At 37.4% G+C, this 26,752-nt stretch overlaps 1 protein-coding gene across 2 annotated transcripts in view; it reads left to right on the plus strand.

Moving 5' to 3' along the window:
• Positions 1–26,752, plus strand: part of NPAT (nuclear protein, coactivator of histone transcription) — a 56,932-nt gene that overhangs the window by 3,535 nt on the left and 26,645 nt on the right. For both annotated transcript variants that reach the window (XM_031039612.2, XM_006743761.3), the window contains exons 2-7: positions 14,159–14,277; positions 18,770–18,830; positions 20,391–20,463; positions 22,615–22,655; positions 23,482–23,724; positions 24,657–24,738. In XM_031039612.2, coding sequence (XP_030895472.1) covers positions 14,159–14,277; positions 18,770–18,830; positions 20,391–20,463; positions 22,615–22,655; positions 23,482–23,724; positions 24,657–24,738 — 619 coding nt within the window. The remainder of the gene's footprint in view (positions 1–14,158; positions 14,278–18,769; positions 18,831–20,390; positions 20,464–22,614; positions 22,656–23,481; positions 23,725–24,656; positions 24,739–26,752) is intronic.

The raw sequence follows: 26,752 nt of genomic DNA on the forward strand, positions 1-26,752 counted from the left end.
TCAGGTTTCCTATCACACAGCTCAGAGCAAAAGAGAGAGGAAGAAGAGATTTGAAGGCAAACAGAATCAGAATTGACACACCTGAAAGGTCAAGAGCCACTGATCCTATTCACCTTTACGTAGCTAAGACATTATAAATATTTAGTAAATATCTACAGAAGTGCAACTGTGATCATAACATTTCTTTTTTGCTTACTGAATATGTCATTTAGTCAGATTGTTACTCTGTTTTCTATTAATCAGACTGTCTTTATATCCTCTTTATTCATAAAAATGTCATTGATGACATTTACAGCTTTTTTGGATCCTTACCCATTCTGTCTTTTCAGTTGTATCTCCACCTGTTCTCCATCATATATGTTGTGCTTTCTCCAGACTGGGCACGTCCCCCAAACATGTTCTCCATGTATACTTTTCATCAGCTTTTTTGGGATTCCCCAAACATCCTTCAAGACTCACCTCTTCTTTGTAACATTCATAATTTTTCCCAAGTTGGTAATACTTTCTCAAGTCCCTCTCCTCCCATAAAATAAGTCCTATTGTCTTACCATCTTTGCTTTGTATTACAGTTATTTGCATATGTATCTTCTGGGTCCGTTTAGATAACTTCCTTATAGACAGAAACTTCGTTATTGGTAGATCTAGTAATATAAGGCACTATGTTAAGTCTTCCCAAGAATTGCTTACATTTTTAAGTAATAATTCAGAAACTTCTGGGAAATTATTAGAATATGTAAAGGAGATATTTTGAGGTCAGGGGGTTTGATATCTCTTGCTTTCTTCATCAGGCACCTCTGTCTTTAGCTTTCCCTCTCCATAAACAGGAAGAATAGAAGGCAGACTCTTGGCATCTCAGTTCCTAAAATTTGAATACTCTAGGTATAGTTAGGATTTTATCTTTCCTTCTCTTTTCCAGTTACATTTCCCCTTCAGTCTATTTAACTTGTGCTCATTTCTACCTCCATTGAAAAGCAGGCCGAGGACAATATTATATTAAGAAAAAAGGAAACTCAGGCATGCTTTCTTACCTATTTGTACATCTTTGTCAGTAAGTTTGCACAAAGGATAGTTATTTTATTCTAAAGATGTTTTTAGTAAGGAGTAAAAAAATAATCACAAATGTTAATTGAAAGAGTAATTATTTGTATTCTAATAAGAGATCATTGCTCCCTATTTTGTATTTTCATTGTAACATTTGAGATTTGGAATAATTTATACTTAAAACTTCCTCTATTATTCTGATAGAGAATTGATTACAATCAAGTGTTCAACAATGATAAATAAGATTTTTATAAGTAAATAAGTGGTTAACCATACATATATTATTAATATGGAAGTACTCAATTATTACTTTAGAGCATTGTTTTGGAACTCGTAGGACAAAAGTAAAACAGAATACATCAAGTCTAACCTAAAAATACGAACTCTAGGAGCACTTGGGTGGGTTCAGTCGGTTAAGCATCTGACTTTTCATCTCAGCTTAGGTCTTGATCTCAGGGTTGTGAGTTCAAGCTGCGCATTGGGCTCCCCACTGGGCATGGAGCCTACTTAAAAAATAAATGAAATAGGGATGCCTGGGTGGCTCAGTCGTTAAGCATCTGCCTTTGGCTCAGGTCATGATCCCAGGGTCCTGAGACCGAGCCCCGCATCGGGCTCCCTGCTCGGCGGGAAGCCTGCTTCTCCCTCTCCCACTCCCCCTGCTTGTGTTCCTGCTCTCGCTGTCTCTTTCTCTGTCAAAAATAAATAAATAAAATCTTTTAAGAAGAAATAAAAAATAAGAAAGGGGGCACCTGAGTGGGGCAGTTGGTTGCGCATCAGACTCTTGGTTTTGTCCCAGGTCATGATCTCAGGGTCGTGAGATCGAGCCCCGTGTGGGGCTCCGCCCACGGACACTGCTGGAGGTTGTGTATCCCTCTCCCTCTGCCCCTCCCACTCTGCTCTTGTTCTCTCAAATAAATAAATCTTTAAAAAAATAAATAAAATGGGAACTCTAGATTGCCCAAAATTGCGCATGTGTTTTTGGTTTGGGTTTTGGTTTTTTTATTTATCTTTAAGTAATTTCTGTACCCAACATGGGACTCGGTCTTCAAACCCTGAGATCAAGAGTTTCACACTCTACCCATTGAGCCAGCCAGATGCCCCTGAAGAATTGGGATTTTTTCATCTGAAGCAGTCATCGACCTGGATGGTATTCTAATTCCACCATCCAAATCACATTAGTCTAGAATAATTTGCCCCACCTTCCGGACCACTTGGGCTGTGTGATTTCAGAATGCTGTGGGGATTTGGGGTTTTTTCCTTTTCTTGTAACCAGCTGTAGATCCTGGAAAAACCATTTAATGTCTTCTGTACTCAGTTTCCTCTTCTGCAGATTGAGGAAGCCCAAGGTCCATCTCAGGTCTAAAATTTGTGATTCCTGGATAAATCTGCTTGGAGGAGGCACTTGTTAATGTCTCTGGGAGGGCTCCTAGCACCCTGCAGCCCAGCAAGAAAATGAAGCTCACATACTGAAGAGCCACCTAATGACTTAATGGGCTTTGATGTGGGAGGCTAGTTTTAATTTTCTCTTAGAGCACATTCCCTGGGGTAAAGTGTACTTTGCAGTGGAATAATAACAACCACATCAGGTATTTCGATGGCTAGAGGATAGCTCATTTAGAAATCAGGTGTAAGTCATATGCCTCTAACAATTTTTACCATCAGAACAAAATAAAAACTCTCAAAGGAATGTTTATACTTGGGGTATAAGTCTGTAGCAGTGTCAGAAGTATCTAAGAATTAAGCATCTATAAATATTTAAAACAGTGAAATCACAAATACTAATTCTAATAATCTCTGTTAAGTTTGAGTAGAAGCCAAAAAGAACTAGCAAAGTCGCTAGGAACATTTTCAACATAAACGTAATCCTATGGTCACATCTAAGAACCACATTAGAAGAGTTGGGGGAAATGCGGAAGTTGTCTATGCAAGCACAGAATAGCTCTACCCATGGGAAAATGGATCATGTGGAGAATGCTGGAGTCTCTTTCCTCTCTTAGAAATTGCTTATAATGCTACCAGACAGAAACCAGGCTGCAGAATAAAATAAAGTAAGCCATTCTGCCTGAATTTCCAGGATTTAGCTACCCACATCCCTGCACACATGCATCATAGCTTTACACATACTCTAGGTTTCTATGATTATGGACCAAAGATACTAAATCTTTTATTCACTTCTTTCTTCATCTTCTCAAGGGCCCAGAAAAGTAGCAGTTGCTTGCTCTATGATACGATGGGAGAAACCGAGGTCCAGGAGGTTACGTATATGCTGTAAACTGCTTTTCCTTCAAATGCCAAAAATACTGAAGGAAGACAGTCCTTGATCATAGATTTTTATTCATTTGTTCATTTTCCCATTCATTTATTCTTTTGTCCATTTATTCGGGAACTTGTTCTGTTTTTAACATACCCTACTCTAAGGCAAGCTTCCTATAAATCCATCCCACTCACCCCCCTTTTTTTGCTGTATTTTACTGTGTGTATATACTTTATTCATGTATTCACCACTCGATGGCTATTTGGGTTTTATATAACTTAGTTAAACTTATAAAATGTTTACAACCTTGCTTACAAGTTTTTGTGCGGACATGTTTGATTTCATTTGAGTAAATACTGAGAAGTAGGATTGCTAAATTGGGTTTAAATCTATCTCAGGGTGCCTGGCTGACTCAGTTGTTAGAGCATGGGACTCCTGATCTTGAGTTCATGAGTTCAGGCCCCACGTTGGGCATAGGCTTACTAAATTAAAAAAAGTTTTAAAAAAATGAATTTACTATCTCGCTATTTGTTTCTATTTGTCCCATTTGTTGCTTGCTCTTTTTTTCCTACATTCTTCTGGATTATTTTTAGTATTTCATTTTGTCTCCACTATTGGTTTATTAACTTCAGCTCTTTTATTTTTCTATAAAGTAAAGCAAAATTCATCAAGTCTAATCTAAAATGGGAACTCTGGAGTGCTCAAAGTTGGGCATGTTTTTAAGAGCAGAAGGTAAATATCTTAGATATTGCTATTTTAAAATGCATTATAATTTTTAAACACTATAGAAGTAATCTAGCCTTCTAACAAGCCTTTTCTCAACTGTATACTGAAGTGTAATGTCTTAAGATAAACCATAAACTGTCTGATCTGTGATAATTCCTTGGCAGGGTAGTTAGCACTAATGATCATATTTTTTTCTGAGAAAGGTTAATTCTATCACTACATTCAGTCTAGGTTGGTTTCTCAACCTTATTTCATTATTACACCCTTGAGTATTTTTAGACTTTTTCCCCCCTAATCTCCCACATGATACTTTAATGTCACAAATACAGTGTTCATGTATTGTATGTACATCTGTGATTTATGCATTAAAAGGGTGATCTTCTCTTTGTTCCCTTGCCTCTCCTGTACCAATTTTCATCCCCTTAGTGCTGTGTTATTTTTGAGAATGTTTGGTCTACAGAAAAGCAAATTCACATTAGGAATTTGATTTCACACCACCACCTGTTAGAAGTCTCAAGTGGTTATGAATACATCTGGGGTGCTTAATACTTTTGAAACTCTCCCATGAAAAGAAATTATCTTCAGTTTAAATTTTGAAACATATAAAAAGCTCCAGCTGCCTGCTTCCAAAGTGACTCCAGTGGTTCGTATACGTTTTAAATTTCTGTATTGGTGAAATCCTAGTAGCAGCTGAGTTATTCCAAATAAGGTAACTGTTAAAAAGCAAGCCATCATAAAAATGATTGCTTCTCAGCTGGCTATAGAATTGTAGGGTTTATATTGGGTTATTTGTGAAAAATAAAAGGGAAAATAGCAATCTATCTTTGATCTAATTTCATAATTGAGATGATTTCATATCATCAGTGTTGGAGATACTGAAGTACTAGTATATGAGATAAAAGGTATATTCTGGTTTCTAAATGTCTTCCCCTAATCCAAAGGACAATATCTTTGGTTTTTTTATTTGTGTATTCTTTGTTTCTCTCTATAGCGTTAGTGAGCAAGCTGTTGGAAAACTGATTCATCAACTATAAGTAGAAAGTGGTGAGTTGGTTCCCAGATCCCAGCTAGGGCATTTTCTAAAATGGGATGACAATTTTCTTGCCCTTTGCTTTTATAATCTTCATATATAATGACTTCATAGGCACTCTAATTAGTCTTTTGACTTGGAGGGCCTGGTTAAAGATAAAGTTCCAGGTGAAAAGAATAGAATTTTAAATACGGAAGTAGATTTTAAATACAGAGGAGACCTAAATAATTGCTTTAGTCATGAAATACTTGAGTATTATACCAGCACTGAGATAAGTCTACTGCAAAGGTAAGTATAAGGGAATCTAGTATCTGATAACAGGAGTATAACACGTAATAAGAGGATTCAAAAAAAGAGCCTCTGAGGAAGTGGTAGTTAACCGTAGACCTGAAGAATGAGTTGGAATTAGCTAGGCTAAGAAGATAAGCTGCCGAAGCAACGGGAATGGAGTATACAGTGGTCTTGATAACAGAGCATTTGTGAATTTGCAGAATTGAAAGACCAGTTAGTCTGGGAGAGATGGAATGGCATGATAAAAGGCTAAAGAAATTAGGATGCAAAACAAGTAGAGCTTCATATAACGTGTTAATGTAGGATTACATTTTTTCATTGAGATATAATCCACATCCCACAACAAGTAAAATTCAGTGGTTTTCAGTATATTCACAATATTCAGTATATTCACAGTGTTTTGTAACCATCACCAAATTGTTAATTCCAGAACATGTCCATCATCCTCAAAAGAAACACCAGACCCATTAATAGTCACTCCCACTTGCCCCCTTTGCCCAAACTCTGGCAACCATTAATTTACTTTTTGTTTCTGTGGATTTCCCTATTCTGGACATAACATGTAAATGGAATTCTACAATTTGTGGCCTTTTGTATCTGACTTCTAGAACCTTGTTTTCAAGATTCATACATGTCATAGCAAGTTGAAGTAGTTACTTCCTTTTCATGGCTGAATAATGTTCCACCGAATGGATATTCCACATTTTGTCCATTCATTGATGGACATTTAGGTTGTTTCCACTTTTTGGCTATTAAAAAAATGCTATGAACATTCATGTACAAATCTTGTTTGGACATACTGTTTCAATTCTCTTAGATATATACCTAAGAGTAGAATCACTTGGTGATGTGGTAATTCTATGTTAATATTTCTGAGAACTTCCCAAGTGATTTTGCACCATTTTACATTTCTACCAGCAATGTATGAGATTTCCAGTTTCATCACATCTTTGTCAGTACTCACTATCTTTCTTAATTCTGACTATCCTAGTGGGTATGAATTGATACATCTTGTTGTGGTTTCGATTTTATATTTTCCTATTTACTGATGAAGTTGAGCCTCTTCTCATTTGCTTAGTGGTTTGTTCTTTATATGTTCTGGATTCTAGTTCCTTTTCAGATAGATGACTTGCAAATATTTTCTTCAATTTTTGTCCATCATCTTGTGTTTTTGTTTTTTTTTTTAATTTATTTGTCAGAAAGAGAGCAAGAGACAGATGGAGATAGGGACAGAGAGCACAAGCAGGGAGGAGAGAGAGAAGCAGGCTCCCCACTGAGTAGGGAGCCTGATACGGGCTGATTCCAGGACCTGAGCTGAAGGCAGACGCCTAACCGACTGAGCCACCCAGGCGCCCCTGTCCATTGTCTTTTCACTTCCTTCATAGTATCCTTGAAAGCACAAATGTTTTTAATTTTGATGAAGTTCAATCTAATTTTTCTTTAGTTGCTTGTTCTTTAGATGTCCTAAGAAACCATTACCTAATCCTACATCAAAAAGATTTACACCTGTGTTTTGTTCTAAGACTTACAGTTTTTGCTCTTACACTTACATCTTTGATCTATTTTTAGTTAATTTTTATATTTGGTATGAGGTATAACTTCATTGTTTTGGTCCAGCTTCATTGTTTTGCATGTGGGTATCCAGTTCTCTTAGCACCAGTTGTTGAAAAGACTAATATTTCCCCCATTGAGCTGACTTGGCACTGTTTTTGAAAATCAAATTGACCATAAATGTCTGGAATGTTAATTCTGTCCCATTGATCTATAGGTCTATCCTTACGCTAGTACCACATTACCTTGATTACTATTGTTTTGTAGTATGTTTTGAAGTGGGTAGGTGTTAAGTCCACCATCTATTTCATTTTCAAGATTGTTTTAACTACTCTGGGTCCCTTGTATTTCCCTATGGATGTTAAGATCAGTTTGTCAATTTCTGCACAAAAGGCAACTAAGATTTTGATAGGGATTGTGTTGAATCTAAGAATATTGACATCTGAATAACATTAACTCTTCTAATCCATAAACAAGAGAGATCTATGTATTTAGTCTTCCTTAGTATTTTTCAGTAATATTTCTAGTTTTTAGTAGGATCATACACTTCTTTTGTTAAACTTAATTCCTAAATATTTTATTCTTTTTGATGCCTTTGTAAATGAAATTGGTTTGTTTTTTTGTTTTTTTTTCATTTTTGGATTGTTCATTGCAAGTATATAGAAATGCAGCTGATTTTATCCTGAAGCCTTGCTGAAGTCACTTATTGACTTTAATAGTTTTTCTGCGTGTACATGGATTCCTTAGAATTTTTTATTTAGGACATCATGTCATCTGCAAATGAGGACATTTGATTTTTTTTCCTTTCCAGTGTGGACACTTTTTACTTCAGTTTCTTTCCTAATTGCCCAAACTAGAACTTCTGGTACAGTGTTGCATAGAAACGGCAAGAGCAAGTATGGTCTTGTCCCTGATCCTATGGGCAAAGCTTTGACTCTTTAACCTTCTGAGTATTACGTTAGCTGTGTGATTTTCACAAATGCCTTTATCTGGTTGAGGAAATTCCCTTATATTCCTCATATTTTTATCATGAAAAGGTGTTGGATTTTGTCAAGTGGTTTTTCTATATCTGTTGAGATGATAACATGGTTTTGTTCTTTATTCTATTAAAACAATGTATTGGGCCGACTTTACTCTTTTTTTTTTTTTTTAAAGATTTTATTTATTTGACAGAGACACAGTGAGAGAGGGAACACAAGAGGGGAAGTGGGAGAGGAGAAGCAGGCTTCCCGCCAAGCAGGGAGCTCAGTGTGGGGCTCCATCCCAGGACCCTGGGACCATGACCTGAGCCGAAGGCAGACAGTTAACAACTGAGCCACCCAGGCGCCCCTCTTTTAATAGAGTGTATTACATTGATTTGTTTTTGTTTTATTGAACCACTTTTTTTTTTTTTAAGATTTTATTTATTTATTTATTTGAGAGAGAATGAGAAAGAGAGCACATGAGAGGGGGGAGGGTCAGAGGGAGAAGCAGACTCCCTGCCAAGCAGGGAGCCCAATGCGGGACTCGATCCAGGGACTCCGGGATCATGACCTGAGCCGAAGGCGGACGCTCAACCAACTGAGTCACCCAGGTGCAGTTGCACTTGGTTATGGTGTATAATCATTTTCAAATGTTAATGGATTTAGTTTGCTAGTATTTTGTTGAGAATTATTACATCTGCTTTTTCATAAGGGATATTGGTTTGTAGTTTTCATGTGATGTCTTTGGTTTTAGTATCAGATTACTACTAGTATCAGCGTTTGAAATGGGAAGGCCTCTCTCTTATTTTTTATTTTTTTAAAGAGTTGGTGAAACTTCTTTCAATGTTTGATAGAATTCACCAGTGAGGCCATTTGATCCTAGGCTTTTCTTTGTGAAAAGAATATTTATTACAGTTCAGTCTCTACTTGTTTTAGGTCTATTCAGATTTTCTGTAGATTCTTGAGTCAGTTCAGTTAATGTCTAAGAAGTATTTGTTTCACCTGGGCTTTCTAAATTGTTGCCATATAATTGTTCATAGTATCTTTTTATAATATAAATATTATAATATTTCAGTAAGGGTGATAGTAATGTCCCCTTTCCTTCCTGAATTTAGGAACTTGAGTCTTCTTTTTTTGTCAGCGTCTCTAAAGATTGTTGATTACTGTTGATCTTTTCAGAGAATCAACTTTTTGTTTCATAGATTTTTCTCTATTTTTTAATTCTCTTTCATTTTTCTTCTCTTATCTTTTATTTTCTTCCTTCTGCTTTCTTTTGGGTTTAGTTTGCTTTTCTAGTCATAAAATGAAAGGATAGGTTATTGGTTAGAGATCTTTCATCTTTGAAATGTATTTACAGATATAAATATACCAGTAAGCACTTCTTTAGCTGCATCCATAAGTTTTAGTATGTTGCATTTTGTTTTTGTTTATCTCAAAATATTTTCTACTTTCCTTTTGTTTTCTTCTTTGACTCTTTGATTATTTAGGAGAGTGTTTAATTTCCACATATTTGTGAATTTCTTATTACTGATTTCTAATTTTAGTCTTGCCAGAGAGCATACTCTATATAATTTGTCCTTTAATTTATTGAAACTTTTTTTATGTCCTAATGTGTGGTTTATCCTGGAGGATGTTCACATGCACTTGAGAAGAATGTGTATTCTGCTGTTGTTGGGTGGAGTAGGCTATAGATGTCTGTTAGGTCTAGTTGGTTTATAGTGTTCAAGCCTTCTCATTCCTGACTGAGCTCTCTAGTCTATTCATTATTGAAAGTAGGATGTTGAAGTCTGTAACTTCTATTGTTGAATTGTCTAGTTCTTGTTCCACTTCTGTTAGTTTCAGCTTCATGTTTTTGGGGGCCTTGGTTGTTACATGCATATATGCTTGTAATTGTTCTCTTTTTGATTCATTAAATATCTTATCATTATGTTTGTGTCTACTAACAATATTTGTCTTAATTTGTCTGATATGGTATAGCCTCTCCAGCTCTTAGTTACTGTATGATGGTATATCTTTTTCCATCCTTTTATTTTCAACCTATTTGTGTGTTTGAATGTAAAGTGTGTCTGTTGTCAAAAGCATGTAGTTGGATCGTATTTTTTATTCATTCTGTGTGTACCTTTTTATTGTGTAATCCATTATCAGTATAATTACTGATAAGGTGAGGATTTTGCCTGCCATTTTGATACTTGTAGTCTATATATATTTTATGTTTACTTTTTCTGTTACTCTTCTGTTACTGCCTTTTTTGTGTTGGATATTTCCAATTTACCATTTTAATTCCGTTGTTTCCTTTTTTTTCTTAATTTTTATTTTAGAGAGCACGTGCAGGCGAGCAGGGAGGGGGCTAAGGGAGAGAGAATCCTCAAGCCAACTCCCTGATGAGCGCAGAGCCGTGTGTGTGTATGTGTGTGTGTGTGTGTGTGTGTGTGTGTGTCTCTGTCTCTCTCTCTCTCCCTCTCTCTCTCTCTCTGTCTCTATCTCAGGCTCCCAAGATCATGACCTAAGCCAAAAACTAGAGTCTGAACACGTAACCAATTGAGCTGCCCAGGTGCGCCCCCGCCTCTCCGTTGTTTCCTTTATATTTTTTATTTTTGAGCCTTTTTTTTAGTGATTGCTTGGAGGTTACAAGTAACTTAAAACAATCTTGTTTGGATTAATACCAACTTAATTTAAATAGTATATAAAAACTTTGCTCCTCTTTAACTCCATTCTCTTCCCCCTTTTTGCTTTTAAGGTCATATAAATTACATCTTCCTCATTATATGGTCACCAACCCAGATTTATACTTACTATATACAGTTGTCATTTAAAGCAGAAGGAAGTTACAAACAAAAAGTAATTTATACTGTTTTATGTTTTCCTGTACAGTTACCTTTATTGGTGTGTTTTGTTTTTTTTAACATGGATTTGTTTCACTGTCTAGTGTCCTTTCATTTTAGCCTAAAGGACTCCCTTTAGTATTTCTTAAAGGGCAAGTCTGCTGGCAACAATGTCTTTGGGTTTTGTTTCATTTTGTATTTTTAATCTGGGAGTAGCTTAATGTCTCCATTTTGAAGGGATTTTGCTGGTCTTGGTTGGATTTTTGTTGTTAGCACTTTACCTCATCTCCCTGCCTCTGGCCTCCATGGTTTCTCATGAGAAAAAAAGCTGTTAATCTTACTGAGGATCCCTTGTGATGTGATGAACCGTTTCTCTCTGCTTTCCAAATTCTCTTTGTCTTGACAATTTGATTATGAGATGTCTAGATATGGATTTCTTTCCGTGTATCCTACTTGGAATTTATTGAGCTTCCTAGATAAATAAATTAAATAATTCTCAAATTTTGGATGTTCATTATTTGGACATTAATTCTTCAAATATTCCTTCTGCCTTTTTCTGTCTCTCCTCCCCTGGTACTTTGATTATGCTTACGTTGGCACAACTGATGGTGTTCCACAAGTCTCAAAACTGTTAACTTTTTGTGGTATTTTTTTGTTTTTGTTCCTTATGCTGGATAATCTCATTTGAGCTGTGTTCAGATTCACTAATTCTTTCATCTGCCTCTTCACATCTGCTCTTGAGTCCCCCCTCTAGGGAATTTTTCATTTTAGTTTTTATACTTTTCAACCCTAGAATTTCTGCTTGGTTTTTTTTTGTATAATTTCTGTTTTTCTTATTTCTTTTTGATGAAACATTGCTCTCATAATTTTTTTTAGATATTTAGGAATAGTTTTCTTTAGTTCTCTGAACTTACTTAAAACAGCTGATTTTGGGGACATCTAGGTGAGGCAGTCATTTAAGCATCCGACTCTTGATTTCACCTCAGGTTGTGATCTCAGAATCATGAGATTGAGCCCTGCATCAGGCTCTGAGCTAAGTGCAGAGACTGCTAAAGTATCTCTCTCCCTCCCTCCTTCTCTCTCCCTCTCCTTTTTCCCCTCCCCACCATGCTCATGCTTGTTCTTTCTTTCTCTCTCAAATCTTTTAAAAATGAAGTAGCTGATACTAAGTTTTAACTGTAGTTAAAAACTCTAAAGTTTTTAAAGTTTTAACTCTTTGCTTCCTTAGGGATGATTTCTCTTGACTGCTTTTATTTTGCCTTGTGTTTTTATTTTTATTTTTTTTAAGTTTTTATTTATTAGAGAGCGAGAGCACGAGCAGGGTGAGGGATATAGGGGGAAGCAGACTCCTCGCTGAGCAGGGAGCCCGATGTGGGTCTCGATCCCAGGAGTCCAGGATCATAATCTGAGCCAAAGGCAGACACTTACCCGACTGAGCCACCCGGCGCCCTTATTTTTGCCTTGTATATGAAACATACGTTCTTGTTTCTCTGCATGTCTCATATTTTTTTGGTGTAAATTAGACATTTTAAATAATATAACGTGACAGCTCTTGTAATCAAATTCTCCTGCCTCCCTCATGTTTGTTATGGCTCTTTGTTGTTTCAGCAGTTGCTGTGAACTGCCTGAACTAAATCTGTAAAGTCTTTATTCTTTGAATTTATATTCTATGATTGGACACTGAATTTTTTTTTTTTTTTTTTTTTGAAGCTTGGAGTCCATAAGTCTCCCATTGTCTGTCAAGGGGCTGTGTGTATGTTGGGGCATGCTTGAACATTCAGCTAAGCAGTTGGCAACTCTGCCTTAGCCTGCTTACTCAGAGCCTTACTGGTCAGCCAGAGGTGAGGGCTTAGGGCCTTGTCATATCTCTTCTGAGTATGTGTACTGCCCTACACTTGTACATGTCCTTCTAATATCCCAGGAATATATCCTAACTTTTCAGAGCCTGCTATGGACTGCTCATACCCCAACTTTGCGTGTGTGTGTGTGTGTGTCTGTATGTTTTGTGGTTTTTTTGTTTAGCTTGTTTGTCCCACTCTTCATCACTGGTAGCTGTAGTGTTAAGCTATTTCTGCTGATAGTTTTAGGCAAACATCTTAAAGGAGAAGGTTCTTTGCACTGGGTAAAATCTGATTCAATTCAAAGACAAGCCATGCAACTGGAGGTTTCCAGGTAATTTTTACACAGATCAAATTATTCTGGGAATGGGAATGAGTCTTTGGAAAAATTCCAGCCCTATCTGATCCCTCCATTGGCTCCTAGGCTGTTTGAAAATCAGCAGCCTGGAATCACAGTTAAAACAAGTATACCACTCAGCTGGGGATATGAGCATGAGAATAGAGTAAGTTAAAATGCCACAATGTTCATTATTACTGACGCTCTTCTATTTTTCTTAAATGCTCCCAAGACTTTGATTATTTTCTGAGTTCTGTAAAAGTTTTTCTCTTTTTAACCATTTGTGCCAGTGTTCTCATTGCTTTTATGGAGGAGAGGATTTTTGGCGGTCCTTACGTGGTCATTCCAGCTGAAGCTGCTCAGAATTTAGAAGTTTAAACTGAGTGCTATGGAAAGTGATTGAAGGGCTTTACACAAGGGAGTAATTTCACCAGATTTGATCCACAAGTCAAGACAAGTGTGATGCCTTACAGATGAAGCACCCTAGTCCTGGAAGATATGTGATATTTTTTGCCCCAAATTCACAATGCTTATTTTTACTGAATAGAGTAAAAACCTGGTCTCCCAATATCCTATCCAATATTCTTTCAGTATTAATATGCTGTTTTTAGTGGTGTGTTTAGGTAAACGCCAATAATGCTAAGAAACAAAAGAACAAAGGCTGCTAGTCAAGACAAATGAAGCGTTCATATGTGTGCAAGTACCAAGGACTGATAAATAAGATTGTTCCGTAAATGTCAGTTAGATGTAAATGCTGTCGTTGTTGTTGAAATAGTGTTTTGATTCCCAAAGGCATAAATTAAAAAATCAAGGGAGTGCCTTTCTTTGCTTTCCTTCAAAGCAGGTCTCTTGTTCATTTTTCTCTTAAAACCGTTAGGCAAATAAGTGAAATGTACAAGTAAATAGCAACATGGGGAGAATGTAGTTTTTTGATAATCCAGTAAGTTACTTATATAACTGTCTGCCAGCCTGGTCAGTATGGAGGTTATGGAGAAGAACATTGATCATTTATTAGTTCTCCTCTTACGTATCATTACTTATAGATTCGCTTGTAAGCATTACTGTGCATTAATTGTACTTGATCAAATACCGTATGTTTTTAGGTTAGCTAGAGTTTTTTCCATCAAACAACCATGTATTCTATGAAGACTGCTTTGTACTGCAGCACAAACTGGTGGTTCTGGGCAAGGCTGCAGAAACCCAGCACATTCCACCTGAGGTTCCATTTGTGATAAGAAACTGCATTTCTGTTTTGGCGAAAGTACCGAAGTTACTGGAATTACCTAACCTTCTGTTTTTCATTTAGGTTACTTACAACAGGAAAACCTCACTTCTACCTGCCAAACTTTTATTTTGGAAAGTTCAAATTTAAAAGAATACGCGGAACACTGTACAGATGAAGGTTTTATTCCAGCCTGCTTACTGGTGAGTGATTTGTTCCTTAAGGGAAATAGTTCTTCATTGACCAACATGAGCGACTATAAACAGCAGTCCTAACATCAGCTCATTAGCAGTTTCAAAATTGGTAGACATTTGATAGTTAGTATTAATGCATGACTGGAAAGACCTAAAGAAGGCCAGCTCTTCTTTTCACATGCTTATGCCAAAGCTGGCAACTTTGCTTCTAAGAATCACTTTCAAAATAACACTTTCGGGGTGCCTGGGTGGTTCATGTGGTTAAGTGTCTACCTTTGGCTCAGGTCATGATCCCGGGGTTCTGGGATCGAGCCCCGCGTCAGGCTCCCTGCTCAGTGGGGAGCCTGCTTCTCCCTCTGCCAATCCCCCACTCCCCCCAGCTTGTGCTCTCTGGCTCACTCGCTCTCTCTCTGTCAAGTGAATAAAATCTTAAAAAAAAAATTATACTCTCATTTCTTTTTTTTAATTTTTTATTTATTCATTTGACAGAGAGCGAGCGAGCGAGCATGGGGAGCGGGAGAGGGAGAAATAGGCTCCCCGCTGAGCAGAGAATCCGATGCAGGGCTCAATCTCAGGACCTGAGCCAAAGGCAGACACCTAACCGATTGAGCCACCCAGGGGCCCTGACACTCTCATTTCTAACTAGTTTCACTACTGCTTGTCTTGGGGCTCACTTGTTTTCTGCCTGCTATGGACTAAATATTTGTGTCCCTCCAGAATTCATAGGTTGAAACCCTAACCACCAATGTGATGGTTTAGTGGTGGGGCTTTTGGGAATTAATTAGGTTTAGATTAGGTCATGAGGTTGGGCCCCTTGGGATGTGATTATTGCCTTTAGAAGAAGTGGAAGAGAGAGATCTTTCTCCTCGAACAGGCACGGAGGGGATGCCATGTGAGCACACAGCAAGAAGGGAGATGTCTGGAAGCCAGAAATTTGGCCCTCACCAGGAACCAAATTGACCAGCACCTTGATTTTCATTTAGGCCCTCACCAGTCTCCAGAATAAGAAATGCCTGTTATTTAAGCCACCTGCTCTGTGGTATCTTATTTCAACCCATTTTTTCCTATGTCTGCTTGCTTAATTTAGACAAATATAAAACAGGTGTTTTGTTACCTTGTCACCTCTTTTTAGAATATCACTAGACCAACAGAGCATCATTTGGAATATAATAGAGTTTGGAGCTACGTTATTTGACATAGTATTTTTTTTTTTTTAAAGATTTATGTATTTGAGAGAGAGAGAATGAGAGACAGCACGAGAGGGAAGAGGGTCAGAGGGAGAAGCAGACCCCCTGCTGAGCAGGGAGCCCAATGTGGGACTCGATCCCGGGACTCCAGGAACATGACCTGAGCCGAAGGCAGTCACTTAACCAACTGAGCCACCCAGGCACCTGACATAGTATTTTGCTAATTTATTTTGAACATGTCTCAAATTCATTTCAGTTTTCATAGACAACATGCTTATCTATGGAGGAAACCTGAAAAAACCTCCAAAACTGCTGGAGAATATCAAACATACTGTGTTCATTTAAGATGTCAGTTCTCCCCATTGTGATCTATATATCCATTACAATCAAAATCCCCACAAACATTTTTGTAGATAGCAACAAGCTGAATTCTAAATTTTACATGGAAAAGCAAAGGAACTATAAAGTAGCCCAAATAATTCTTAAAAAGGATAGGTTGGAAGACTCCCATTACTTGATTGTAAGACTTACTAACAACCTCTAATAATCAGGATTGAGTGGCATTAGAGGAAGGTTAGGGACTTAGATTGGTGGAACAGAATAGAGCCCAGTGTAGACACACACACACAACTGATTTTGACCAAAGTGCAAAAGCAATTCACTGGAGAAAGAGTAATTTTATCAACAAATGGAGATAGAACAATTAGACATCCAGATTCAAAAAAAGATCCTCTACACATACCTCATATAAAGATTAACCCAAGTGGATAAAAGACCAAAGGTGCAATGTAGAACTGTAAGATATTTTTTTTTTTTGAGAAAACTTGTGTAAACGTGGGTTTGATGATGAGTTTTAGATGTGATACCAAAAGAACTGACAAAAGGATAAATTGGTAAATTAAACTTTGTAAAAATTTAAAAATTTTGCTCTACAATAGACTGTTCCAAGAATGACAAGCCACAGGCTGAAAGAAACTATTTACATTATCACATCTGTGGTAAAGAATTTGTACCGAGAATACCTGTTAAAAAACTGTTAATTTTTAAAAAAAAAAAACGAAGAAAAACAATTTTTTTAAAGATTTCACTTATTTATTTGACAGAGAGATAGCAAGAGCAGGAACACAAGCAGGGGGAGTGGGAGAGGGAGAAGCAGGCTTCCTGCCGAGCAGGGAGCCCGATGTGGGGCTCGATCCCAGGACCCTGGGATCATGACCTGAGCCAAACGCAGACGCTTAATGACTGAGCCACCCAGGCGCCCCAAAAAATGAAATTTTTAATGGGCAGGAGATCTGAAGATGGCAATAAGCTTATGGAAAAAAAACTCCAAAAGAGAAAAACAAGAAAAAAATTCTCCAAATCATTTGTTATTGGAAAGATGCAAATGAATAAGGAGATACCAATATATACCTATTAGAATGGCTAATGTAAAAAACCATTTAAAAACTGTCAGATACTTAGCACTAAGGATGGAAAGCAGGATGGAATTCATTCATTGCTCATTCAACTCAATCATACAACCACTTTGGAAAACAGATTGACAATTGTTTATGAAGTTAAACATACATTGAGCTAAATACATACGAGTTAAACGTGCCTAAAACATGCATGAGACCCAGCACTCCTACACCCAGATATTTACCGAAGTGAATTGAAAAACATATTCACCCAAAATCCTGCACACTAATGTTCATATGTGATGGTCAAAAATCAGAAACCACCATGCGGTCCTTCAGCCAGTAAGTGGGTAAACTATGGTATAGCCATAGAATCAAATACTACTAAGCAATAAAAGGCAACACACTGTTGATTCACACAACAGCATGAATGAATCTTAAATAAATTCCCCCGAGTTCCTCTAAATTAGCCATTCTCAACAAATAAGTAAGATGGTATTGTAGATAATTGGAGCCAGGACTCTGGGAGAAAGAAGATACAGATAAGCCTAAGTATGAAACCTGTGGTGTTGAATCGTAGTCAGAGATACCACTATGAAGCCATGTTTAATATTTGTAGAAATCTATACAGATATAGGTGTGTTTGTTTATTTGGATTAGCATTTCTGTGTGGTTGTGTAGCTTTCTGCTGTGAGGGCCCAGCTGCAGTGGTTCCCCAGTAGCTACATGCACACCTAGCCGCTAGATCTCCTCCCAGGTCTGGAGGCTAGGAAGTCTGAGATCAAAGTGCTCCTGATTCAGTTCCTGGTGACGGTTGTCTTCTCAGCTTAATAGATGGTCACTTTCTCCACTGTGTCCTGATGTGAATTTTGGGGGACACAATACCAGTCATTCACAAATTAATGTTAGCTACTAGATAATAAGGCAAGGTAGAATGACCAAGTTAGTATTAAGCAAATCCCCAAACTTCTCAGGCTTTAGTTAAGACAGAACAAAGTAGAAATCTTTAGGAGAGAAAAGGAAACCGATCACCTGTCCTGTGTTAGACGTTGTCTTAGACATGTTTCATGTATCCTTACTTAATCTTCACAACAAATGACTCTACGAATTAAGAAGTAACATGTCCACTTTTACATACGAAAGTAAGCCTTTCAGATTCTTACAACCTCAAACTTGAGGTAATAAAAACCTGCACTTTAGTAGTAGGAGAAACTGGGGCGGGGTGGGGGAGGAAAACAAGTTTGTGAGAGGATAGAAGTGAAAATAAGAAGGTGCTGGTCTTTGAGAAGGCGCTCTCTTATGCTCAGTGTCTTTTCACTTTGTTTTTTGGCAGGTTCATATGGCTTTCAGGATAGAAAGGGCAAATTAGGAGTGAGTCCTTACTGTTTTTAAAGAGTTATGTGACTGAGGGCGCCTGGGTGGCTCAGTGGTTAAGCATCTCCCTTCAGCTCAGATCATGATCCCAGGATCTTGGGATAAAGTCCCGCATCGGACTCCCTGCTCAGTGGGGAGTCTGCTTCTCCCTCTAGCACTGCGCCTCCCCCCAGCTCATGCTCTCTGTCTCTCTCTCTCTCCCTCTCACTTTCTCTTAAATAAATAAAATCTTAAAAAAAAAAAAAAAAGTTACGTGACTAGATCCCTACCCCACAGCTGAAAACTGCTTTTCTGCCTTTGGACTGTCTTAGCTAATGAAACAGTCACAGTGTCTTATGCAAACAGGCAAGATTCATGACTTGTAGATTTGATGCAACCCCTACCTTAAGTGACTCTTCATTTTTGATAAGCTGTTCTTACCCTAATCTGTTCTTCATCAAAAAATCCAGATCTTTTATAACTTTATACAGTGAAATGTTTCATGGTGGGAAATTATTAGTAGTATTGCACAACTTTTATAATGCTTGATCTTTTTCTTTTCAGTCCTTGTTTGGAAAAAACCTGACAACAATTCTGAATGAGTATGTAGCTATGAAAGCAAAAGGTAAGAATTGAGGGTCAGGGATTCTTTTCTATTTTACACAGGATTTATCTAATAGTTTTAATTGGAAACAATTTTTAAAGACTGTTAATGCCTCCTAAAAGCCAAAAGAAAACTTGTCTCAGTTATGATGAGATATGTCTTACTGGGAGACATCTAATCAGTTTGCATTTATATTGATTAATAAATCAATGGCAAAAATCTGAAAGCTAGAGAATATAACAAGAAAATAATTTTCTTAAAAAATAAAACTCAAGTCTAAGTGTCTAAACTGATGAACATGTTCTGTGTGTTACAGAATTTCAAGTCAGTATTTTAATTTTAAGGTCTTGGTAGTCTAAATCTCAACACAGGAACCAGTCATAAAATTCTGGTTTATATTAACCAGAATATAAAATAATACTTGCCTAAGTTAATATTTTAGGGGGAAAGTTAAAATTGTTTGTTTTATTCTCCAATACTGATTATTTTTGTAATTCACAACATTAACAAAAGAATTACCATAAAATAATAACATTGAAAAAAAGGAAAGATGCTTATTTATTACTTTGGGTATTTGATTCTAGGCAGCTTTGTGCTGAATGCTTTCCTTTGTTTTACTTCAGTCCTTAAAAAAACCCAGTTACTGGTGTTGATTGTTAAGATAATTTTTAAATATCAGAAAACAGAATTAGAGAAGCCATATAACTTTTTCCAAGATCACAGCACTAGAAAAAAATGTAATAGGCCTAAATATTCTTACAGGAATATTTAGAGTGTAAATAACTTCAGAAACAATATGCTATTGGATTACAAAGGTTTAATCCCATTTTTATGTTGGGTAGCTTTCTCTGGTTTGAGTTTTTTTATAAGTATATAGTAAAGATTTTAAATATCCTAGAAGTTTCCCATCACTGTGGGCTTTTAGAGCATATTCAAAAAAAAAAATTAATCCGTCCTCAGGAATTTTAGCTGTAACTTAAGTATAGTAACTGGTGGGGCTTTTATTAAGGGGTTGCTGAGTGATCGCAGTGATTTGGACATAAAAACAGTGGTTGTAGAAAAATAATTTCCATAGTCACAGGAGTTTCCGTAACCTTTATGATATTTATTATAAATCAGATTATTTTAATTAACATTCAAATGTAATATGATGTCAAATAGAACAGATTTAAAATAGTTTGCCCTTTTGAGGGACAGGCTCAGTCGGTGGAGCATGTGACTCTTGATCTTAGGTTGTTAAGTTCGAACCCCATGTTGGATGTAGAGATTACTTAAATCTTTAAAAAAAAAAAGTCTTTTTTTAATGCAAAGAAGTTAAAAAATTGATCTATAAAAGCTTCAGAGGCTTTACAAATTCCCATTTCCACTCATATTGCATCTGATACTCAGTGGCTTAAGAAAAGAAGCCAGTCTCGTTTATAGCTTTTTAGGCCATTTTACAAAATAGGCTTATTTCTTAGTTTGTGACATATGTCAGCAGCTTAGAGGAAAGTTTGTTTTCCTTGTTCATTTTGTGTCTAAATTAAGTGATGAATTTTCTTTGACTGTATTTATTAAGAAACTTTTCCTCTTATGCTCTAGAAACATCAAATGATGTCCCAGCAATTATGTCATCTCTATGGAAGAAGTTAGACCATACACTTTCTCAGATCAGGTAATAAAAAGCCTGTATAGTAAGTTTATCAGAACATGCGTGATCATTTTGGAATGCAAACACATGTAGGAAGCTGTTCAGTTTTAAATCTTCTTAAGACCCACACAGTGCATTTCTGTGATACTGATCTAATTTTAAATTTACTCTAGAGATTATTGATATTTGTTTTTTATTGGAATAATTTGACATAAAATGCATACTTCAGTAAAATGTTTAGAAATAAGGAAATTGAGATTTATAGATATTTAATAACATTCCCATGTTCCCATAGCAAGTTAGAGGCAGATCTCTGGCTAGAATACAAATCTAATGCCAGTCTTGTGTGAATTCCCTTACATAGTTGCATCTTGGTTACTCATGCAAAGAATTGATGTGTTGAATTCATGCCTCATTGGTTCTTGCCCTATAAAGAAACAAACTTGAATACTAATGCTACTTCTGGGATCTTCTAATTTTAGAATTTCCTCATGGTAGCAGTGTCTACCTTTTACCTAGGTCATGTCATGGCCTTGGATGCCAGCCCTTACTGGTATCAGTTATAACATCTCTTATTTAACTTTAGAATCTAGTATGAAAACTGAGTTTTTTACCCTTTCTCCCAGAGCTACAGGTGAATACCCAACATAAATTCAGCAGGGTCTTGGGGTCCCTGAGTGGCTCAGTTGGTTGAGCATCCAACTCTAGGTTTTGGCTCAGGTCATGATCTCATGGTTGTGAGACTGAGCCCCATGTGGGGCTCTGCGCTCAGCAGGGAATCTGCTTGGAATTCTCCCTCCCTCTGCCCTTCTGCTCCTGCTCCCTTTCTCTCTCTCTGTAAAATAAATAAATCTGTAAAAAAAAAAACACCTCAGCAGGGGCTCCATTCCTTCCTCAGTTTAAACCCTGAAGTGGCTCCAAATGCTTTCTATCTAACTTTGTACCACATCTCATTTGACAGTCTTACCTTTTTTCCCCCATTTCAACTCATTTCCTCTCTTTCAAATACTCTTTCAAAAACATTCACAATTTGGGGCACCTGTGGCTCAGTCAGTTAAGCATCCAGCTCTTGATTTCTGCTCAGGTTCTGATCTCAGAGTCTTGGGATTGAGCCCCGCATCAGACTCCCCCCTCAGCAGGGAGTCTATTTGAGATTCTCTCCCTCTGCCTCTCCCCCTGCTCACATGGTGTCTCTCTCTAAATAAATAAATTCTAAAAATCTTTTTTTAAAAAAGACATTCACAATTTAACACCTATAAATATTTATAAGTTACTGAGATATGTTATTGACAAGGTACTACATAAAAATAAAAGGCTCTTAGCCAGGTATTCTCCAGGGTGGTTTGTGTGTTATTAACAATGCTTATTCAGGGACCCCTGGGTGGCTCAGTTGGTTAAGCATGTGCCTTTGGCTCAGGTCGTGATCTCAGGGTCCTGGGATCGAGCCCCCACGTCAGACTCTCTCTGCTCAGTGCGAAGTCTGCTTCTCCCTCTCACTCTCCCTGTCTCTTTCCCCCCTCTCTCTTTCTCTCTCAAATAAATAATCTTTTAAAAAAATGCTTAATCAGTTTAGTAAGTTTTGTTGCTCTTGTTGGTAGAGACTTATTTAACAGATTTCCCAGGAAGATAGCAGTATCCATGATTGGGTAACCATAATAAAAGGAGAATCACCTTATATTATGAATTATATGTTGACTTTTTTCTCTTGTTAGAGGCTGGATAAAATAGTTTATAGTCATAAATTTGATAAAATCAGGATGTCCTTTGAAGTTAACTTTGGGATTCTGGAGTATTTATGGAGTCCTATGCGAAATCAGAATCTCTCTGGGAAGGTATCTCTAGTGGTAAGGGTAATTATGCACAACTTTCTTAAATATATAGACTTCCTAAAGTCAAGTCAAATTCTTGATGGGATGTCAGAGTTCTCTAATGCATACTGCACTGGATAGAAGCTTGATGATTAAAATCATATGTGCATGAGTGTGCTTACCTGCTACTCTTCTAAAGGAAGTAAGATTTAGTCACCCCCCCCCAAAAAAATGTGCTTGTCTTTTTTGTCTGAGAGAGATCTATTGCCTTTAATTCAGTTTACTTCAGGTCTGACTGTTACTAAATTAGAATGTATCTTGGCAGCAGAAATTTTTTCATGTCTAACTATTTTGTTTTATTTTTTAGGAGCATGCAAAGTTCCCCAGGCTTTGTTGCTAATCAGAGAGGTTGGTATTCAACTTTAAACTATAAATAATGTTCAGAATTACTTCATACTCATACTATCAGATGAACATTTTCATTAACAGTACATTTGTGCTAAGTATCTATTTTGTTTAAACTACTGCTCTTCTAAGTACAGTTATTATAATAGGAAGTATTTTCATTTATTGTAGAAATAAACATTTGAAATACTCCCTATTTTTTCTCAGTGGCTCTTGTGTATTCACATCTTTTTAATTCTCACTTCAAAGGTTTGTAGAGGTATTATCAGTATGAATTATTACAGAAGAAATATACTCGTAGATTTATGCAGTTTGTGTGTACAGATGACCCTTGAACCACACTGCTTTGAACTGTATGGGTCCACTTATTCACAGATTTTTTTCTAAATACAGTACAGGAGTGTAAATGTATTTTCGTTTCCTGTGGTTTTCTTAATAACATTTTGTTTTCTCTAGGTTGCTTTATTGTAAGAATACAGTATAACATACAAAATATGTGTTAATCAACTATTGGTTATTGGCACAGCTTCTAGTCAACATTAGGCTATTCGTTAGGTTTTTGGGGAGTCCTAAGTTATAGTTGGATTTTCAACTGTACAGAGGGTCGGTGCTCCTAACCCCTGTGCTGTATAAGGGTCAGCTGTACTCACTTCAGTTTGTTTCATAGGGAATTACCAGATAATTTCAACATAAATTTAGTTGATACTTTCAAGGGCTCTTTTTTAATCTGTAGATTTCACATGTTAAATAGTAGGACATGTATCATGTAGACTTGTTAAAATTGCCAGAGTATTCCAACAGTTTACTTTTAAATGCTCATGTGTTTCAGTCCGAACAAGAAGTGGAATTGCAGAAATCAAACGACAGAGAAGGCTTGCCGCTCAAGCAGCGCCTGTCAGTTCAGACTTGCTGACTTTAGCGTATCTTTCAGGACAGTGTACTACTCCTCCTCCTCCTCCACCTCCTCCCCCAGCAGCTACACAGGTTATGAGGCCGACTGGCCAGATTTCAGCTCCTTTGAGATCAAATTTTATAGTGGTCAACCATTCACAGCCACAAGACACTACTGCCAGTAAGTTTAAATTTTCTTCTCTGAAATTTTGTAACTGTATAAATAGATGATATGCTACATTTATATATGCGTTTTATAAAATTATACCAAAAAAAAAAAAAGACAAGAGGATGGAAGTAGAATACACTTTGGGTAGGTTTGCCTTAAAGTAAACATACTACTATACTTATCTAGGATTATTTCTATTCTAACTGAAGGATAGAAAAGACTTGTTATATTTGATTTTAAAAGTAATACACATTACATTTGACCATCTCCTTATCTTTGTTCATGGCAGTCTGTTCTACAGTGAGGAATGTTCTTCCAGTACACCTCCATTTCTGCATGTTACAAATCCTTCATATTTCTATGAATCTGAGAGCTAGGCATAAACTTAGAGACCATCTGGTATATCTTGTTGTATACTTGAAACTATTGAAAACGCATGATAGTAAGGGGCAAAAACTAGTTAATAACAGAGTTGGAATAAAAATTCAGGTCTCAGCTATCTCACTTCTTAGACCAATCTTCTTTCTCTTCTGTGCAGCTAAAATATATCACCATCCATTACATCCTCCCTCATTTCCATCTTTTCTCCAGGCTCGTTTACACTGCTGGGTAAAAACGCTTAGTATTAAAAAAAAAGAAAAGAAAAAACGGTATACACACACTATAGTGTACACTTAGTTTATACTTCTTACACTTCCTCTGTTCTGCCATGTTATTTTTGGTTGAGACTACTCTACTTAATACTGTATTATAAAGCCTTAAGTTGTAGTATATATTACTCATCTTAATGTATTTTACACTGCTTTGCACATAGTAAAGCATTCAGTGTATGCTGAGTTTAATATAAAATAATAATCATTATGTAATGCTACTTATTCCATTAATTCAAGCTTAGAAAACTATTTCATGTCCTTGACATGATGCTTTGTTTTCTTTATATACAGCTGGAGAGGCTTTAAATATCATTCCTGGTCCTCAGGAAAAGAAAACTCAGACCACAGTAATGTCTCCTGCTAGACGCAAAAGGTAAATGCTTTTTGAACAGACAAGTTTCCAATAACCACTAAAATTAAAGAATTACACCACCATGTTTACATTATGAATAAAATAACAAGAATGGATTCGGTTCCTGGGACTATTTATTATTATACCCATTCTAAAATGCTTTTTTTCTCACATTCACATTACTACACTTTAAATCTGTAGTAGTACATAAAAATCTGTCTTAAAATTGGTGGTATCAAGAGGACAAAAGATGGCGGAGGAAAAGGAGACCTATTCCAACCGATCCTCTGAATTGAGCTGGATATCTACCAGACCACTCTGAACACCCATGAAATCAGCCTGAGATGTAAGAAGACCTATCTGGATCTCTACAAACAGAATATCGCAGGCGGTTAGTTTCAAGGTATGAAGTGGGCAGCCGTGATTCCACGGGCACATATCAGAAGATAAACTGGAAGGAGGAGGTAGCCGTCGGGATCCTGCACTGCCAGTGGGTGAAAGCCTCTCGCACTAGGGACGGGGCACAGATTCACAGACCAGTAGCAGTGGGGAAAAGACTTTAGGGCAGCCCCCTGAAGTGAAACCTGAAGCGGCAGGGCTGTACATGTGAACTGGGTGCAGCTGGTGGTTTTAGAAGCACAAAGGGCAGAGACGTGCCCCAACCTGGAGCCAAGGACTGGGAGTGCTGCTGAGGGGCACACAACCCAGGACACTGCAGTTTATGGCAGCACAGACAGAAACGGAGATAGTGTGGCCTGGAGAACTCACTGAAGAACAGACTGCAATCTCTATTCTGAGGCAGAGAGTTGGAAATGGTCACTGCTGCTCTGACTCTTCAGAAGAGACGCGGAAAGCTGCCAGGTAAAGCCGCCAGAGAACAAAAGCCCCAAAAACCCGGTTTTCACTGAGCCCATCCCCTGCCACAGGGGGCAGGGCAAGTCTGCCCAAACAGTGTTGCCTGAGTAACAGCACGGCAGGCCTCTCCCTCAGAAGACAGGCTGGGAGAACAAGAGGCTGACAACCCTAAGGTCCCTACAAAACAGGTGCATCTTGCTTGGGTTGTGGTCAATAATTTGGACTCTCTACGTTCCCTCAACCACCCCTCAACAGAATGACTAGGAGGAGGAACCCCCAAAATAGGAAAGAATCAGAGACTGTGACTTCTGCTGCAGATTTACAAATGGATACAGATATAATCAAGATGTCGGAAATGGACTTCACGGTAACAGTTATGAAGATGATAGCTAGAATGGAGAAATTGATTAATGGCAACATAGAGTCTCTAAGGGCAGAAATGAAAGCTAAACTGGCAGAACTTAAAAATGCTATCAGTGAGATCCAATCTAATCTAGGTACTCTTAATAGGTAGGGTAAGTGAGGCAGAAGAACGAATTAGTGATCTAGAAAACAAATTGATAGAAAAGAAGGAAAAAGAGGAGGCCTGGGAAAAACAGCTAAAAATCCATGGAAACAGAATTAGAGAATTAAGTGACTCCATGAAACATTCCAATGTCAGAATTATTGGGATCCCTGAGGGGGTGGAGAGAGAGAGAGGACAAGAAGATATAGCTGAGCAAATTATAGCTGAGGACTTCCCTAATCTGGGGAATGAAACAAACATTCATGTCCTAGAGGCAGAGAGGACCCCTCCCAAGATCAAGGAAAACAGACCAACGCCCCAGCATGTAATAGTAAAACTTGCAAATCTTAGAACCAAGGAAACCATCTTAAGGGCAGTTAGAGGGAAGAGATTCCTTACGTACAAAGGGAGGAACTTCAGAATAACATCAGACCTATCCACAGAGACCTGGCAAGCCAGAAAGGCCTGGCAAGACATATTCAGGGTACTAAATGAGAAGAATATGCAGTGAAGAATACTTTATCCAGCAAAGCTGTCATTTAGAATGGATGGAGAGATGCAGAGCTTCCAAGACCGGCAGAAACTGAAAGAATATGTGACCCCTAAGCCGGCCCTGCAAGAAATATTAAAGGGGCTCTATAAAAGCAGAAAGACCCCAACAGTGATATAGAACAG

The sequence above is a fragment of the Leptonychotes weddellii genome, chromosome 11 (assembly GCF_054177405.1).
Source record: "Leptonychotes weddellii isolate Sample4059 chromosome 11, ASM5417740v2, whole genome shotgun sequence".
Classification (NCBI taxonomy): domain Eukaryota; kingdom Metazoa; phylum Chordata; class Mammalia; order Carnivora; family Phocidae; genus Leptonychotes; species Leptonychotes weddellii.